The sequence below is a fragment of the Plutella xylostella genome, chromosome 31 (genome assembly GCF_932276165.1).
Source record: "Plutella xylostella chromosome 31, ilPluXylo3.1, whole genome shotgun sequence".
NCBI classification, from domain to species: domain Eukaryota; kingdom Metazoa; phylum Arthropoda; class Insecta; order Lepidoptera; family Plutellidae; genus Plutella; species Plutella xylostella.
Window position 1 is genome coordinate 2,358,282 of NC_064011.1, and position 17,439 is coordinate 2,375,720.

Genomic DNA, 17,439 nt, shown 5'->3' on the forward strand with positions numbered 1-17,439 from the left:
TAGGTGTACAGAAAATAAATTAAAGAGCCGATTCTGATAAAACATGGCTATAAGGTAACATTATCCATCACCCTTAAAAAAATATCTAATCAGTCGTTTGGGAGCTTCACTACTACAGACAGATACACATATACACAGACACGTTTAACTTATAAATACTCATCTTTTTCCGTCTGGGGCCTGGGGTTAATAAAGTAAACAAGTCAGTCTACACACAATCATGTGACATGGTGACAACCAATAACAGCAGCAGCAGAATGTTTTGCCCTGGGGTTTCTCTTTTACTGAATGTAGGTACTATTCTATTCTATTCTATAATATATATATATTATAAGGCTGTATACTCACAATCTGCCAGGCGGTGAGGCAGGGCGTGCACAGCAGGTGGCCGCACGGCTCAATCCGGATGTCCTTGTCGTTTTCAGCGCAGATCTTGCACAGCTGAAATGTGCTGCCTGAAATCACAAACGTAAATTCATTAAATATTGATTTATAGTTGGGATTTCGCGGACTTTTCCGTTCACTTTAATAATAAACAAACTCCGATATATCACGAAAAATTAACAGTTCTTTCATTTATTAGTTTTGTAAGTACTATAGTTTTATGGCGATTTCAGTTCAAGGTCCCATAATAATAATTGCTGAGTATTTCGGGTATATTGGTAAGCGATTCTGAAGGCACCAAATTTACCACTGTCAAAGGCTATTTATATTATTTATATTCATTCGATTTAATATTCCGAGTGACATATTGAGTTATTTGGTTATTATTACGAGTGACACATTATTCCGAGTGACATATTTGTGACGTACCCATCTCGCAGTACAGCTCGTACTGCTCCTGCGTGACGGTGATGTGGTCCTCGGAGGGCGAGATGATCGCGCTGCTGAGATCAGGGTTCGAATCCCGCCCGTCCGGGTACAAGTAGCTGTAAGGAGGAAAAATACGTTATTTCCACTGTTCAGTTTTATAAGTTTATAGTTGCAAAGTCTGCTCATAGATGGCGTTGTAGGTAGTCGTGTAGATCGCGGTATGGTTTCGTTTTAGCTGATGTCTTTATATTTGTGTATGAATTTGTAGTAAGGTCCTTGAAAACAACCAATAAACGACTATATTCTAAAATACGAGGTTTCATTGTGATATGGTTCTTAAAAGCTATTAATTAGAGTTTACACCACAAAGCAGAAAATATGGTTTAAACAAAGAAACAATCACATTTACAAGTAAAATGAATACAGCGTAGCTTAATGTTTTCGGAATGAGCCTCAGAGTCACCACACACAGGCTAAGCATACCCTTTTTGCCATTTGTAACCTGTACATGGTGTTCCAAAATTGATATAGTAAGCTGAAAAGGATTACAAATTTTCAAAAGTCGCAGAACAAAAGTTGTTCAAACTACACCTCCCGGCTTAGTATACTCTTTTTTCAACACCCTGTGTATACAGCATACGGTACTCACAATCCCTCCCGGTATCCATCCAAAAGCGCCTGCACCAAACTCTTGTTCTGTGGTATCGTCTGCAGGATCTCCCCGTCGGCTGTCACATAGCCGATGGCCCACTGGCCGAGGCGGGTGCACGATAATCTGAGGAATAAAATGGAGAAAATTAATTTAACGTAAAATACTTAGAAGATAAATTAATATTTGAGGCATAACTGGAGGCGAGTCGACGCATATAGACTACAAAAACATCTACAGTTGTTGCAAAAATAAGAAGAAAGGAGTCATTGTAGACTATTTTTAATCTAAAACTTCAGAGATTCGTAAAAATGACAATTGACCAACAAAGTCAAAGTCAAAGTCAAAGTCAAAATTTTTTATTCATCGTACAAATATAAAATTTTCTGATGAACGTCAATTTTTACAAATTACTCTCCAAATTTTTACAAATTACAAATTACAACAAAGGTACTATGGTAGCCTATGGCCCACTGGCCGAGGCGGGTGCAGGATAATCTGGGGGTAATGGGAGAAATTAATGTTTATGGCATAATGTTAATAGATAACGGGAGGAAAGGAGAAGCGAATAACCTAAAAAGTCTAGGATTCTATTTTACTTACGTTACAAAGTGGATAAAAAGTATGGATGGATGCACTTTCTCGCAAAATTTACTGAACGGATTTTTGATAAATTAGGTATTTTTATATGTATTTTTTCATAATAATGTACCTATCATTATACATATAAACAAAATCGGTCTAACCACAAAACTTAGTCACACGTAAAACCGATTGTTTGGCACGGTCAAACTGCCGCTAAACTTGGTTTAAACTTTTGTACTTATTTGACATACGTTACATACTGACAACAACAATAAATACAGGAAACAATATGATACAACACAAAGAGTAACTAACAGTCCAGAGCGTCAAAGAAGCACCAGCTCATCAATGTGCTGTGGGTTTACCACCACCGAACAGCGTAGAATCCTTATGCAGCGTCGCTCGACTGTCAAACCTGACGTAACTTTTATAGATCTGACAGATATTTGACACTGATTGTTAATTGCGAATATGCTTGTTTTGGTATGGTTGCTGTTTTTTGAGTTATCCCTTCTAAAATGACTTCATTCAGTATTCCCAAATCCTGTATAATGTACAAGGTATATTCACCTGAACACATAGCTCCCAGCCTTGTGTATGTACTTGTGCAAGCGAGCCTTCACCTCGTCGTAAGTCAGGAAAGCCACGTAGCCGGGGTGGGTAACCGCGAGCAGCTGCCAGTTGCGCAGGAGGGTGCCCCACGGTTGGAATAGGCTGCGGAAATGGAGATAAATAGGTTAGGATTTTAACCTATAGAGGTAGAGAATGCTCTTAGCATTAAGTCCACCTGATTGTACATATACTTTTGTAAATTGTGCAATAGTATAAATAAATAAGCCTATAGAGACCCCGAGATCTTATACGATGACATAATGGGGATACCCAACGACAGGGTTCAGACAAAGCAGTAGTTTGCAGCCACCGAAAACTGAAAGTTGTGATTTTTTTTGTCTCTGGGTCTCACGAGGGTATCTATAATACCACAAGTAAATATAATGATGTATTTATAATTAGACTGACGAAATTTAATTTACCATGCAATGAATTTGTTGGCGGAAATAATAAATAAGGATGAGGCACCATTGTTGCATAAAAATATACGGAAAACACGGTGCGACCACGCAATTTCCCAGTAGGCAAATTGCGTATAGTGAGAGCAAAACTAACCAACTAAACACTAAACCGATACGCCGCGCCGCTGACTCGGTCTATAGCATACCTACAGTTTGCCTACTGGGAAAGCAGCCGGGTAAGCGTCTACCTTTCGGTATTCAGTATTATTTGTATACAAATTCACACCAGTGCGTCCACTTCATCGGCACTACTGACGACGTTTCTCCATAGATTTATGAAAATCTGTTTTGTCTGATACATACGATACCGATAAGTAAACTCTTACCTTTTTTGAAAGGAATCAATAGTGCGAAACAGGTCGTCTCAATATTGTCGCCATAACCGACTGAGCACCGTTACTTACGGGGTTTCATCTTAACTGTCGTGTTTTAATTGCTAGATGCAACTCTGTCGCGGGTTGAACAGTTATTTTTACTGCCTACATTTCTTGTGGATTTATAGAGATGAGGGCTAAATATAAGTGTAGGCTGATTGTAGAGGATTCTTGGGACAGATATTTAATTTCAGTGTACAAAAATGAACAAGGATTGTAACTATCATTAGCGAAAATTGCAGCAATAAACGTTGCCACTAATAAAATACCACCAAATCATTTATTTAAAAAAACACCGTTATTTATATGACTTTACATAAACTGGCTTTTACCAAGCAGTAGGATAGGTATACTATGCAAAATAAGCTATTTGAAAAAAACTTTTAAAACTTATTATATTATCTCTTCCATCCAAATGTTGTGTCTGGTTGAGATTGATTTAAGCAATAAGGCGCTTTGTGTACTGTTTTTTTTGTTTATAAGTGGTTTTTTGTACTAACTATTTCCTTTGGTTTTTTTTACTTTCTCTCTTTCTTTCATTTTATAAATTAGTCTTTATCAGATTGTATGAATTATTGATTGAAATGATTTGACTAAATACTCTATCATTTATTGCATCCATAAGTTTTACAGGTGCTCAATACATTAAATTAGGACCTCATGTGCCAATTTCTCCATAATTGGTTAGAGCATAAGTATTAGTGGTTGATTTTTGACACATCTGTCAAGAATTTTAAATGGAGATGACGTATAAATAATGAATAAATCCCAGTCACTTAGGTAACCGACTATGGAGAAATGGGCACTTATGCAAATAAAGAGCATATTGTATTGTATGAAACTTACCGTGTAAAAACGTCAAACTCAAAGTTGGATATGCATGTGAGGTATATCGTGGTCTTGAACGCCATCGTCTTGAGCTCGCTTTCTTGCTTTCACAGTATTAATGTCAGAGCAAGAGAGCAATACATTTAATTTTTATTAACTTTTTAGCGCCAGTAACCCTAAAAAAATATGCCTAGTTTCACCATAGTCTGTTAGATCATTAAGACCCCTGTTACATTGTAATATCATCAATTATATGTCACCTCCATATTAAACTCTTGACAGATCTGTCAAAAGTCAACGACTAATCCCATGTTACCAATGACAAAGGAATAAAGAGAGGACCTGGCATAAAAATCGGTACTTAAAAATATATCGTCGTCTCTTTTTAACTTATTGGTGTTATCCTGCGTAAAAAAGGACAACAGTAGTTTTGTCTTTGCCTAAAATTACAACATTGCGACCGGTCGCCATTTTGATTGACATCCAAACACAAGGTACTTCAGCTGTCAAACAATTTGTTTGTTTACATTTTTCAAGAAAAAAGCCGCCATTTTACTTGAAACCAAAGTTTAGGTAGGCGCATTTTTTTCGTGGATATGCCATGTCCTCTCTTTATTCCTTTGTCAATGCATGTTACGATCTCACAGAGTATGGTGACACTGAGGCTGAATCTTTTCTAACTTACCGTGTGAAAACGTCAAACTCGAAGTTGGATATGAAGTCGTTGCATGTCAAGTCTATCGTGGTCTTGAGCGCCATAGTCTCGAGCCCGCTGGAGATGGGGTGCACGCTATTGAGCTCCTCGCGAAATATCTTCCAGGGCACCAGTGTGCTGTGGGTGGATGGGAAAAATGTGTGTTTTAAAAGAAAAAAAGTATATGGGCCTTACCGCAAAAACGTAGACAGTATTTAACTGGTGTTTAGCGCTGTCAAACGACTACAAAATCTGTCAAATTTCGTTTTAAACACTTGTTAAACAGTGTTTACAGTTTTTTGTGGTAGCACAGTATGTGTTTTATGAAAGTACTAGCTGTTTCCGCGAGCATCGCTTCGCCATAAAAAGTTTGCCCGTAGGAATTCCGCGATAAAAAGTAGCCTATGTGTCAAATTGGTTAAGCCGTTTTGACGTGAAGAAGTAACAAACATAAACACACTTACAAACTTTCTTATTGATAATATTTGTAGGATTTTGTATTGTATTGCGTTCCACGAATATTGTCAACTTTAGTCGATGGGCGGGTTACTGGAGTTTTTGTTATTTTTATTAGTATCAACCGTTACGCCGTTGATCAAGATGTCATACAGATTGCTATCGACTTGAGTCGAAATTCTTCAATATCCGTGATTGGCACACTAAATATGCCCAGGCCAGAACGGGAAGCATGGATGCATCTTTATTTATGTAGATAAACCCTATTAAAGAAGTGCCACTATTAACTTATCACTTTAAACCACATTTCCGCCGCCGTGTATAACGTGAATCATGATTTAGTGACGTTTATCTGCGTAGATAAAAACGCCATGCAGACATCATTGTGCGTTATCATATCAATGAGATAAAATTTGTATGGATGACCCATTGCTGAGCCAGGGTGACTCAGAAATGCTTGCTTTAATTGTGTTTAGGTATTCAACAAATCATAACATTCAATTCAACAATTTACTAAGCAATATCCTCCAAAAAAAATTAACTTCAGTACTTACTAACAACTTTCCCCAAGCAATGAAACTTCTATGGCGAATGACAATTTAATATTTATAGAAGCTTTAATTACATTGCAGTGTCGCAAACAATGCGAAGGCACTTTGTAATTTTAAATCTTTTGTTTTGTTTAGTTATTTTTATGGTTAAGTTTCTTCTCACGTCTTGCCATTCATTGTATGTATATGTCGCAGGCATCTGGTTTAATCTCCTTTTTGATTGAACCACTAGCCCGTTCATTGGATGGCGCTACTCAATTGACAACATTTCAAATAAAATGCTCACCGATTTTATTTTATTTTCGAGTAGATATCACAAATTTAGATGACCCGTATTTTTTTATTTCTTAATATTTCTATGTTTTAATATATATTTTTTATTTCAAAGTTCAAAATATTTATAGTATGAGTGACGTCACGTCGAGGCTTTGGATAAAAATATTATCGTTGCCTGCCTAACCTAAAAAAAAAAGTTGGATGACATTAACTTGACATGAACAAAGAACCAATCAACTTCAACTTCAACTTTATTTTGTGGCAAGGACCAATCACAAACTTCCGTCATTGACAAGGACACATAAAAGTGACAGACATTTGAGTGACGTTTGTCATTGTCATTGTCAAAGTGACATAACATGTTTTTTTTTTTATCATGTTTTAGAAGTAAAAGCGCATTTAATTATTATGCCACATCGTGATGTCACGAATGATAATTTAGATTTTTATGTTTTTCTCTGAAATAAATCAATAGAAAAATCGGAAACATTTTTTTTGTGAATATTAGAGCCATATCTCTAAATGGTTTTCGAATTTCAACTGTATAAAATTTTGAAATGTTGTCAATTGTATGTCTAGGCCGAACGTTGATTAAACAAGCGTCACAAAACGTCCAACTAGTTAGCTGACTTAAAATCAGTCAGGTGGTGAACAAAACAAATATGGCATTTTTATGAAGATTGATAGATCAGTAAAACACTTTAGTTTAGGATCACACACAAGATTTTATAGATAAGAGGGAACAAGTACACATTCTCCTCTTGCCTCGTCGATAGAAAACCACTTTCAGACAATTGATAGAATAAAAATAATCATATTTTTTCTCCTCATTCGACCGCGAGCGAGGTCTGACGCTAGGATGGAAATCCTAGAGCTCTTCCACCTGCCCCGTGCTGCAGTTTCCACTTCCAGCCATAATAATAAATAACTTTTAAGACTTGTAAGCAAGATTAAGAAAACTTTAAACAACTTCAACTTTAGGCGCGTTGTTTACTTGATTGACTTTTTTATGGGCCTCTTTGACAGAAAGTCACTCAGACTACCATAAGATGCTTCTAAACGGGAAATATTTTTCCGCAATTTGTGGCGGCAACATCAGCCAGACTAAGCAATGTTGCAGTAATATCCCAGCCATATAGCCACAATGGCCAGTATGGCCGATATTGTTTATTTAGGTTGCCAGAGGATCGCTGAGCGATCGATATTTCTGCAATATTGCCCAGCAAGTTCTATAGCTCGTTTCCGTCGCTCTCTATTATTATGGTACAATGCATCCTTTTCTACGTGACATTAAGTATGTGCAGTAAAGTTGTCATGTTGTTTTGGGATTGAAGTTAGGTTACACCATTTTTCAGAGCCTATGATATGTGGGACGTTTTGAGTTTGAGTTCTAGAGATGTCCGAGAGTGAAATCTTATCGACTTGAACCTATCGATTTGTATATACTCCATAGATTAATATAAATATGAATTTATTCGTATTTTCGGAAAACACATTATAGGTAATTGCCACTTTCAGTATATGTTACTACTGCTATTGCTCTCAGAATCTGATGTATCAGAGTCAACACCGACATTGATGATCAGTTCATCTCGCAAACAATCTATCCGAGCGAAACGATCACAGTCCTGTAGTATCATTCTTTTTGTTCTATCGACCGCCTTCGCCTAGTGTTCGCCAGTGACATGTTGACACGCGTCCTCCAACAATTTTTACATTTTGTTAGCAGTGAAGGGTGGTGATGTATTGTTTCTGGCTGCATACCCTAAAATAATAGTTTTGAAAATACAAGGTATTGTAAAAGTGGTAAGCTAAAAGGGGGTGATACTTCTAAACAACTTTTGTTTTACAACTCTAACCAGATAATTCGCGAGAAAAAATGGTTCTCCATATAAAATTCGTTGGTCACTTGACTTAGAATTTCTTAAAGTCATATAGCAGAAGTTGTTCCGAACCTGTATAGTTAGTGAAGTGTCATTAAAATAAAGATATCTCGAATAGGAATATGTAAGGAAAAGTTATGTTTTTACCTACCTGTCTACCTCTCTCGATAGTTAATTATTTAACTCACCTTTAATTTTTTTTAAAGTGGTATATATTTTGTAAATCTTTATCCCTCATTTAGAACACTTTTATTACTGAAAATTAGGTTTGGTTAATGGCTGCAAAGCGGGTCAGATTTGGCCATTCTCTTTTATAAAAGTGTCAGTATCTCGAAAACTATCGAATCTGGCTCTCTCGAATGGAACCTTTGTGCATATCCCCAAGGTCTAAACTGCCTTCCTAAGCTTGGACCATTTCCCACCACGCTGGTCCACTGCTAGTTGGTGGGTTCACATATCTAGATGTGCTAAATCTAGATATTATGCAGGTTTCATCACGATGTTTTCCTTCACCGTAAGAGCGATGGTATACATTGTACTTAAATTCAGACAAGAACTCATTGGTCCATGTCAGCGCCGGGATTCGAACCCGCATCTCTGGCATGAGAAGTTGGCGCTTACCCGACTGAGCTACCACCGCTAAGTTCATATTACGATATCCTGCCACTCCTGAGCTGGATAACGTTGACTTTTCGGACAACCTGTATAATACAATGTTGTAAAAATTCTAATATTGTATAAATTTTAATCGTTTTCAGAATGATGACTTTGATGTGTCGCATCCCTAGTACGTTCCATTTTACCAAAGTGCGTACTCTAGAAATATATATTATCTGTGGTCATCGTCAATTTAATTACAGATTTTGCAATAGTACCTACCTATTCATGCGTTAAATGGAAAATTTTAAAGTGTCACCCATGAATATAGTGGTGAAATTTTTATTTTTTATTTTTTTTATATATGATTTTGCAAACATGCGATCAGTACGTATACTATGAGCAGTTGTGTTAAGAGACTTTGGCTTGGTAAGGTAGCCCTCCCACTGTCAGGCACCCTTTATTATTTGCTTTTTATAGGTTATCCCATGTGTGAAGTAGGGCATGCAATACCGCAATACCGGTATTCGTAATACCGGGATCCCGTACAAAATTCCCGCTTTTTTCAATACCGGTATTGAAAGTTAATACCGGTATTGAAGTAATACCGGAATCGGACTTTTATAGGCTATAAATAAAGCGATTAAGATTTAGTTAGCCTTGTGTGTGTATATGTCGCAGGCATCTGGTTTAATCTCCTGTTTGATTAAACCACTAGCCCGTTCATTGGATGGTGCTTTTCAGTTGTATGACTAAAGGACAACTCGTCAAGTCGTTGATTGTAACGTTCGACGTCTTGACTGAACGTCATTCAGCGAAGTCGTTGAATGGGATATAGTAAAGCAACTTTGTAATGCCTGGTTAGGGTGAACATGACCAGACAAGAGTCAACAAAAAGACTATGTTACAAAGCTCTTGTCTCACAAATTAACTAAACAATAACAATAAACGTACCTTCATATTGTTGTTCATAATTATCCAGTTTCGCCACAATTTTTCTTTGAAACTATCTGCCCGCGGCGTAATAATAGGTAAATCCATGTTGTCACACTATTTTAACACAAATAACGCACTTTAAAGCTAATTTATTTGCAAAAAACTAACAATATAGGTGCTTTTTGTGTCAGCTGTTAGCTGTTAGACGCCATGTTTGTTTTGTTCGCCACCTGACTGATTTTAAGTCAGCTAACTAGTTGGACGTTTTGGGACGCTTGTACAGTCAACGTTCGGCCTAGTCATACAATTGAGTAGCGGCATCCAATGAACGGGCTAGTGGTTCAATCAAAAAGAAGATTAAACCAGATGCCTGCGACATATATACTGTGAAAGCGCACTTGTTCCCAACCGTTTAATGCAGTTTTCGGCTGCTAGAAATCTACTGTTGACCATGCGTAAACCGGCACCGGATGTAAAAAAATAGTTTATTCTAAAATTTAAACTCTAAAACTGATTTCTCGTAAAAATCTACAACAAAATACAGAATATGATTGCATTTTCTTGTTTTATTTTGATGTATACGACCTTTAAACACAGTATATGCCATTTATTACAAGGAAGTCTAATACCGGTATTAATACCGGGATCCCGGTATTGAGTTGTAATACCGGAACTCAATACCGGTATTGAAAATTGTTCCGGTATTGCATGCCCTAGTGTGAAGCCTCTTCAGGCGTCTGGTCTTAGGTGGATCGCTAAGCATTTGGGCAAGCTTGTTTTGATGGTGGGTAATCCTGTCCTTGTATGTTTTTGTTTTCATATTGATTTCCTCCTTAACTGTGTTAAGACCTAGGTATTCGTGGATATCTTCCATTCTTGAGAACCATGGGGCATTTACTATAGCTTAGAGCACACTATTTTGGAACCTTTGTAGTATTTCTGTGTTAGATGTTTTGGCTGTTCTCCACAATTCAATGCCGTATGTCCATATTGGTTTCAAAGACATTTATAGATTAAGGTCTTGTTTTCCACAGATAGTCGAGATTTTCTGCCCCAGGAGCCACTCCAGAAATTTGTATTTATGGTTTAGTTGGTCTCGTTTCTGTTGAATGTGAGTCTTCCAGGTCTGTTTACGGTCTAAGTGGAAGCCAAGGTATTTCACTACATTACAGTGTGGCAGTAATTCTCCACCGAGGTTTACAGCAGGGCAGTCTTGTTTTCGCAGAGTGAAGGTGATATAACTTGATTTCAATGCACTAGCTTTGATTCGCCATTCATTCATCCAAGTGTGGACTTTGTCTAGATGTGTCTGTAGTGTTTTCGAAGCCTTTACCCGGTCCTCGTTGGAGGTTAAAACCGCGGTATCATCTGCGAAGGTGGCTGTCATGACACTTTCTGATTCTGGGACATCAGCTGAATATAATAGGTAGAGTGATGGTCCTAGTATTGAGCCCTGCGGTACTCCAGCTTTGATATCATAGAAGCATGAGTAAGCATCATTCAGCTTCACATAAAATATGCGATCTTCAAGATAGGATTTTAAAATTGAGTATAAATTGTGAGGTAATATTCTCTTCATCTTATATAGAAGCCCACTATGCCATACTTTGTCGAATGCCTGCTGTACATCAAGAAACACCCCGGAGCAGTACTTCTTGTTTTCAAGAGCATTTCTTATGTGTTCACATACTCTATGAACTTGCTCAATAGTAGCATGGTTTCAACGGAAACCAAATTGATGTTCTGGTATGCTAGAATTTTCACTGATACATTCATTGAGTCGTGTAGATATGGCTTTCTCCAGTAATTTCGATAGAACCGGGAGTAGGCTAATCGGTCTGTATGATGAAGTGGTTAGTAAAGTTGAAGTTCAGAACAAAGTATTTAAAGTTTTGACATTGCTAAATTAATTTTAGTTAGGTTTATTAAAGAATTGCTATTACCATTATTGAAATAAAATTTGTCATGACGTTTTTATTGAAATATAAGTTGCATCAGTTTTATTTCACCCTTATCATAAATTTGGAGTACTTAGATATCACAATATTCAATTTACCACAGGATATCCGTAGTGTTTTATCAATATTGCATGGATATAAGGGCTATAGCAGATAAGTTATGATAACAAGTATTATACTAAAATCTACGTGACTTGACCAATTATAATAATATATCATTTTTAGCTTATTGCGTAATATGCATAACATGTAATCTGCTAATAATCTTTCAAATAGTTAGCAAATATGCAAGATCCACTATTATTGACTCACAAGCAAAAGTTTTTGGTCAAGTTATGAGAATCGGAGTTTATTTGGGAAACACTGATTACCTGATTAGATTGATAAATAATATTAATTCCTACAACTGACATGATTCAGTTACAGTGGGTTAATCCCACAAAATGTATCTTCTCACCAACATATATATATTTTTTTCAGTTATTTTTTGTTTTTATTCTTTTTAAAAGTTTTCTAGCAGATTTTGTTCTCATGCTCATAATAATATTTTTAACAATCCAGTCTATGAAATTAGCACTGAATAGCCCTTATCCATCAAACCCATGAATATTTCTTGTTCAGAATGGAGATAGGTTTCTCTCAAGGAGCCTCATAAATTTTTGTCCTTAGCTTTTACCTTCTTACTTGTTTGCTTCTTCTTAGCATATTGTTTTTGACCCTAAATCGGTAACTTTATAAATATAAATAATAAATAAATCAATTTATTTTCAGATTATCAAATCCATACAATGTGTTAGTAACAATGTGTCCTTAGCCTATGTTAGTAAACAAAATAGTCACAATTTTTTTTAAGTAAAATAACCAAAATTAAATAAGAAATAAAATGACAGGAAATAAAATTAAATTAAATAATACAGTAAGATTTATATAAATTTAAAATGTCATTGATAAAAAGCAGTCATATAGAATATAAATATAGGATTCGCATATAATGTCACAAAATAATAAGTTTCAAACAAACAAGTAACCCAAAAGTTAAAAAGCACGTTGAACTGGCATGGGCGGGACGTGCAGATCTGACCAATGCTGCAGGAAGGGGCCATCCAACCTCTCGGCTATAATCCTTAGGAAACTGTTGCCGCTGCCACGAGTCCTACACATCAGTGATGCTGCTCTTTTTCGCAAGATTGCCTGGAATCCGCCAGCCGCTCCCGCAAACATCCCTGATGCACTGCAGAACCTCGGCAACCGCAACAGAATCCTAAAGGCATTATTATACTGGATGCAGGGCATTATAGGATTTCTGCGTATACTTGACCCACAGGCCGCACGTATAGAACGTAGTGCAGTATGCCTTAAACAAGGTTACTTTAGCATCCTCCGTGCAACGAGCGAACCTGCGGGCCAACATATTGCACCTCACTGATAATGCCCTGCGCTCCCGTTCCATGTCGAGGTCATCTGTGAGGTCCTCGTTCACCCAGTGACCCAGGTATTTAAATTTGTCAACTTGCGCCAGAGGAGAGCCGTCTAATATCAAGGGTCGCGGAATAGGTGATGTTTTTCTACCCGCCTTGAATATTAGAATCTCACTCTTTTTGCTGTTGTACCTGAGTCCGTGGTCGGTTGCATAGTTTTCACAGATGCTCAGTAGCTGTTCAAGTCCACGTGCTGATGGCGTCAGCAGCACCATATCGTCGGCGTAACTGATATTGTTGACCATTTTACCATCAATAGAACAGCCGACTGCGGCGCCGCTGAGCCTCTCGATCAGGTCGTTCATGTACAGGCTGAAGAGTTTTGGTGAGCTCAAACCCCCCTGCCTCCCCCCGCACTCCAACCTATACATGTCCGACATTGCACCAGCCCATCGTACGGAATTGTTAGTTATAGTTTGGTTTTGGTACCAAAATCGGAATGTTTCTGTGAGCTCTACAGGTAGATCGGTCTCGCTATAAAGTTTATTCCATAATATGTCATAGGACACGAGATCAAATGCCTTCGAAAGGTCCAGAAAGCATGCATACACAGGCGTACTCCTGTCAGTGTAATATCGAACAGTGTGCTTGAGACATAGTATGGCTGATTCCGTGGACAATCCAGCTCTAAAGCCAAATTGCGCATCGTGCAGTTGAAGGTGTTTCTCCAAATATGAGTCAAGCACACTGTCCAACACTTAAGCTAATATGGTCGCCAGTGATATCGGTCTATAGTTTGCCTTATCTGAGGCATCCCCATTTTTATCCTTAATCACTGGCACCACATCACCACCACCACCTTAATCATTAGCTCCTCAGGTAGATACACGTGTCTTATACAGTGAGTATAAAACAGCGCCAGTATCCTTGGCAAATGCACGCCTGCATATTGCAAATGCTCGATACTGAGGCCGTCGTGTCCCGGCGACTTGCCCCAGCTCAGATGCGTCACCAGCACGCCGGCTGCCAGGCGCGAACACCCGCGGCGACGCCGCTGGACCCAACGGAGACTGTACCTTAAAGCGATCAAGAAATTTCGCAATGTCCCGAGGCTCACTTACTCCATCCACGGTCACAGGCAGGCCCACTCTAGGGTTCAATTTATTTGTCTCTTTCCAGAATTTACGGAAGTTTTTAGCTTGATGGTGACTAGCTATGATGTCCATTTTAATCTGGTCTTGATTATTTTGACACCATTTCAATTTAGCTTTAAACTTCTTCCTAGAAAGAGACATATCTTTGTGCATACACCCGTGGAGGTGTTTCCCATGTAATGCCCAGATATTAAAATAGTGTCGAGCCTGACTGTGAGCCACCCGTACGTGTTTATTCCAGCCACAAACTGACCGACCGATAAAAAAACAGACCAATGATGATTTACTTATAAATAGCAATAAGTACACTATTTACCATCTAGGCATTGTGGCTATAAATAGATTTGATTGCAGTAATCATCAGATATTCACACTAACACAATAATTTTGATATCCCATTGTTTACTTTATACCTACTTCAATTCACACAATTTTTTTTTTTCTAATTGAATACCTTATAATAATTTTGATTCTTTTGCCTACACATTGCATTCATTGAAAGTTTATAACAATGAAGGTTACAGGTTTGATTCTCACTATGAACATTGTTCATGTTTTGAGTAAAAAAAATGCTTTTATTGAATTAACTTAATAAGGGATTCAACGGTCTATACCCACCTTGGTCCAACAATCACTAACTAACTTATGTTTACTGTTGCACTATGCCTCCTCTGAATAGGCATAAGTATCTTTTATTCAGCAATGTGCCAATAACAAATATTTTCAAGTCAAGTCAATAGGCGATAGGCGGTTCATCCAATTTAAAAAAAAATCTTAATCAGAGCCCTTCTCAGTAACATTAGAAACTAACAAAATGTACACTAACTCCTATTGAGCCTATAAATAAACTAGAGTCCATCAAATATTTGTGATTCACACACAGTATTCTCTCTTTCAGGTGACCATTCCAGAAACTCAAGCACTTTTATATGCTTTTGAGTATAGTTTAGACCCCCTGGGGGGTCGCGAAGCTTCTGTAGGGGGGTCGCCAGGGGTCGAAAAAACTGAGTACTTTAGTACAGAAAACCAATAAAGACCAATACATATTCATATTTATTATTAAGACTCTGATTTAAAATTCTCTTACTGTAAGAGAATTTTAACAAAAGAATAATTACTCACAAACATTTCAATAAACAGAAAATAAAATCCTAAAGCTGCGTACACACCGGCCCAACGAAGGCCAACGAACGGGTTTCGTTGGCCTTCGTTGGTGCAATGTGGACGGATTAGCGAATGCCAACGATCGCTCGTTGGCGTGTGCCGGCGATCCGAAGCGTGGCGGCAACATCAAAGAAATCGAGCTATTTTAACGAACCCTGTTTGGACGATCGCCGAAGGCCAACGAACGAACGCTCAGTTGAAACTAGAGAGCGTAGCGTGTAGATGTCCAATTTGATAATTACTTGGATATGCGGAGGCCAACGCTAGCGAACGATAAATATCCTTCGTTGGCCGTTCGTTGGCCCGGTGTGTACGCAGCTTAAGACGCGCGTTATTGTGTTGTTTTTTATTAATAAAAAAAATTCCATTGTGGATCTGTTGATATTTTGCGACACATAGTATTAAATAGTTTTCCAAATTGAATTTATCTTACTTCTTATCTGGGCCATCAATGAAAATGTTTTATCTGGACCATCGGTGAAAATGACAACTCGCATAAGTATGTACGAGGTGGCAAATGGAATCAAACACTTCAAAGCCGCAGTTCTCAATTTCGAGTATTCTATTTTTCTCATTAACCAAAAGGTATTCAAATTAGAAGAGTTCCAGGTGTAACATCCCATCCGCAGATACTTTTGATCTTATTTGGTAAATTAGCCTCATTTATGGCTGCATTTAGAAATGTATTTAAGATCCACCTCTACCCAGTGTTCTCCGATATCTCTTGCTCTCAGAAATGATTACACAATTATTCTTTCAAAATTATCTAAAACCATTTTCATACCAGGTATAAAACTGACTTCTTCAGTAAAAGATTGTGTCAAGCATCAAAGTTATTTTAGTTCAAAGACAACGACCACAACTATTTTTTTTCGTTGCGGACCGTATGGCAACTTATTTGATGTATTTACACTCACGAGCAATGAAAAAGTAAAAACACATAAAATTCCGATACCAAACAACTGAAACAATTTCAAATATTTAATAAAAAAATTGAACAAAATACTACTGTTATTAGTTAGTTATATCCTGATGCTCTGTTAAATGTACTTTAATGTTGCAGAAGGTATCATTAAGCTAGCTTTTACCGTTTAGAATTAATTGTTTTTCTGAGTAGAACCTTTTCTTTGCCCGTGAGTGTAATTGTAAAATAATATGTTTTTATATCCGATAAGTATGTACTTATATCCGAATCCTAATCATGAAGATCATAAGTACGTCGTATGGAATGAATATTGGAAATACTGACATATACAGGGTGTCCCAAAAGTCAACGTCATCCCTTAAAGGGCTGATAGGTCAGCTCATGAGAGGCCAGAATATCACAATATGACCTTGGTAAAAACTCGATAATTTTAGAGATATTGACACTCTTATAAATTTGCTGAAAATCTACACCTTGGATCAGTTTTTTGCGTGCCGCCGGTACAAAAATCCATATTGTTAGAATTTGTTTGGTGTTGCATCACCCTGTATAGCCCTGCTATTGATCGCAGTCAAAAAAAATATCTAGTTAAAAACACGGTTTTCAAAGTCATAAAAGGTAATCGTATTTTTTTAAAAACAACTTTGACTCTACATACTGTAAAAAGAATATACCACGCAAACCTGGCACCTTATTTGAAAAGATTGCTCATTTAATGCAGTTTCCAAAATGGTGTGAAACGTTGCTATTGTTTTAATTAACAAAAAAGTTAATGCTATTTTAGTAGTAGTTTTTTTTTTTCTCCAACTGTCACCCAAAGCAAATGTGCTCTAGGAAATAATTTCAGTTTCATGCAAAACATTGTGAATTTGTGGCTAAAATCTATTGTGAAGTGTGAATCAACATCAGTGGCACCTGTGAAAGTGTTATCTTTGAAAATCACAGTGAAATAACACCAAATCAGTGAAAATAATTTCACCTAACAACTCTTCATACTTCGAAAAAATAGTTGCATACCCTCAAATTGTTTTTTTTGCCTAAATTTAAATTTCAACAAATTTTAATGATGAATCCTTATATATTTCAATAATAAATCACCTCACAA

General features: G+C 37.2%; 1 protein-coding gene across 2 annotated transcripts in view; it reads right to left on the reverse strand.

Annotated features, from left to right (window-relative positions):
• LOC105391330 (E3 ubiquitin-protein ligase CBL) overlaps positions 1–17,439 on the reverse strand; it is a 39,713-nt gene that overhangs the window by 15,855 nt on the left and 6,419 nt on the right. For both annotated transcript variants that reach the window (XM_011562793.3, XM_048632206.1), the window contains exons 2-6: positions 5,008–5,154; positions 2,618–2,761; positions 1,463–1,588; positions 814–929; positions 349–455 (exon numbers count right to left, since the gene is read on the reverse strand). In XM_011562793.3, coding sequence (XP_011561095.3) covers positions 349–455; positions 814–929; positions 1,463–1,588; positions 2,618–2,761; positions 5,008–5,154 — 640 coding nt within the window. The remainder of the gene's footprint in view (positions 1–348; positions 456–813; positions 930–1,462; positions 1,589–2,617; positions 2,762–5,007; positions 5,155–17,439) is intronic.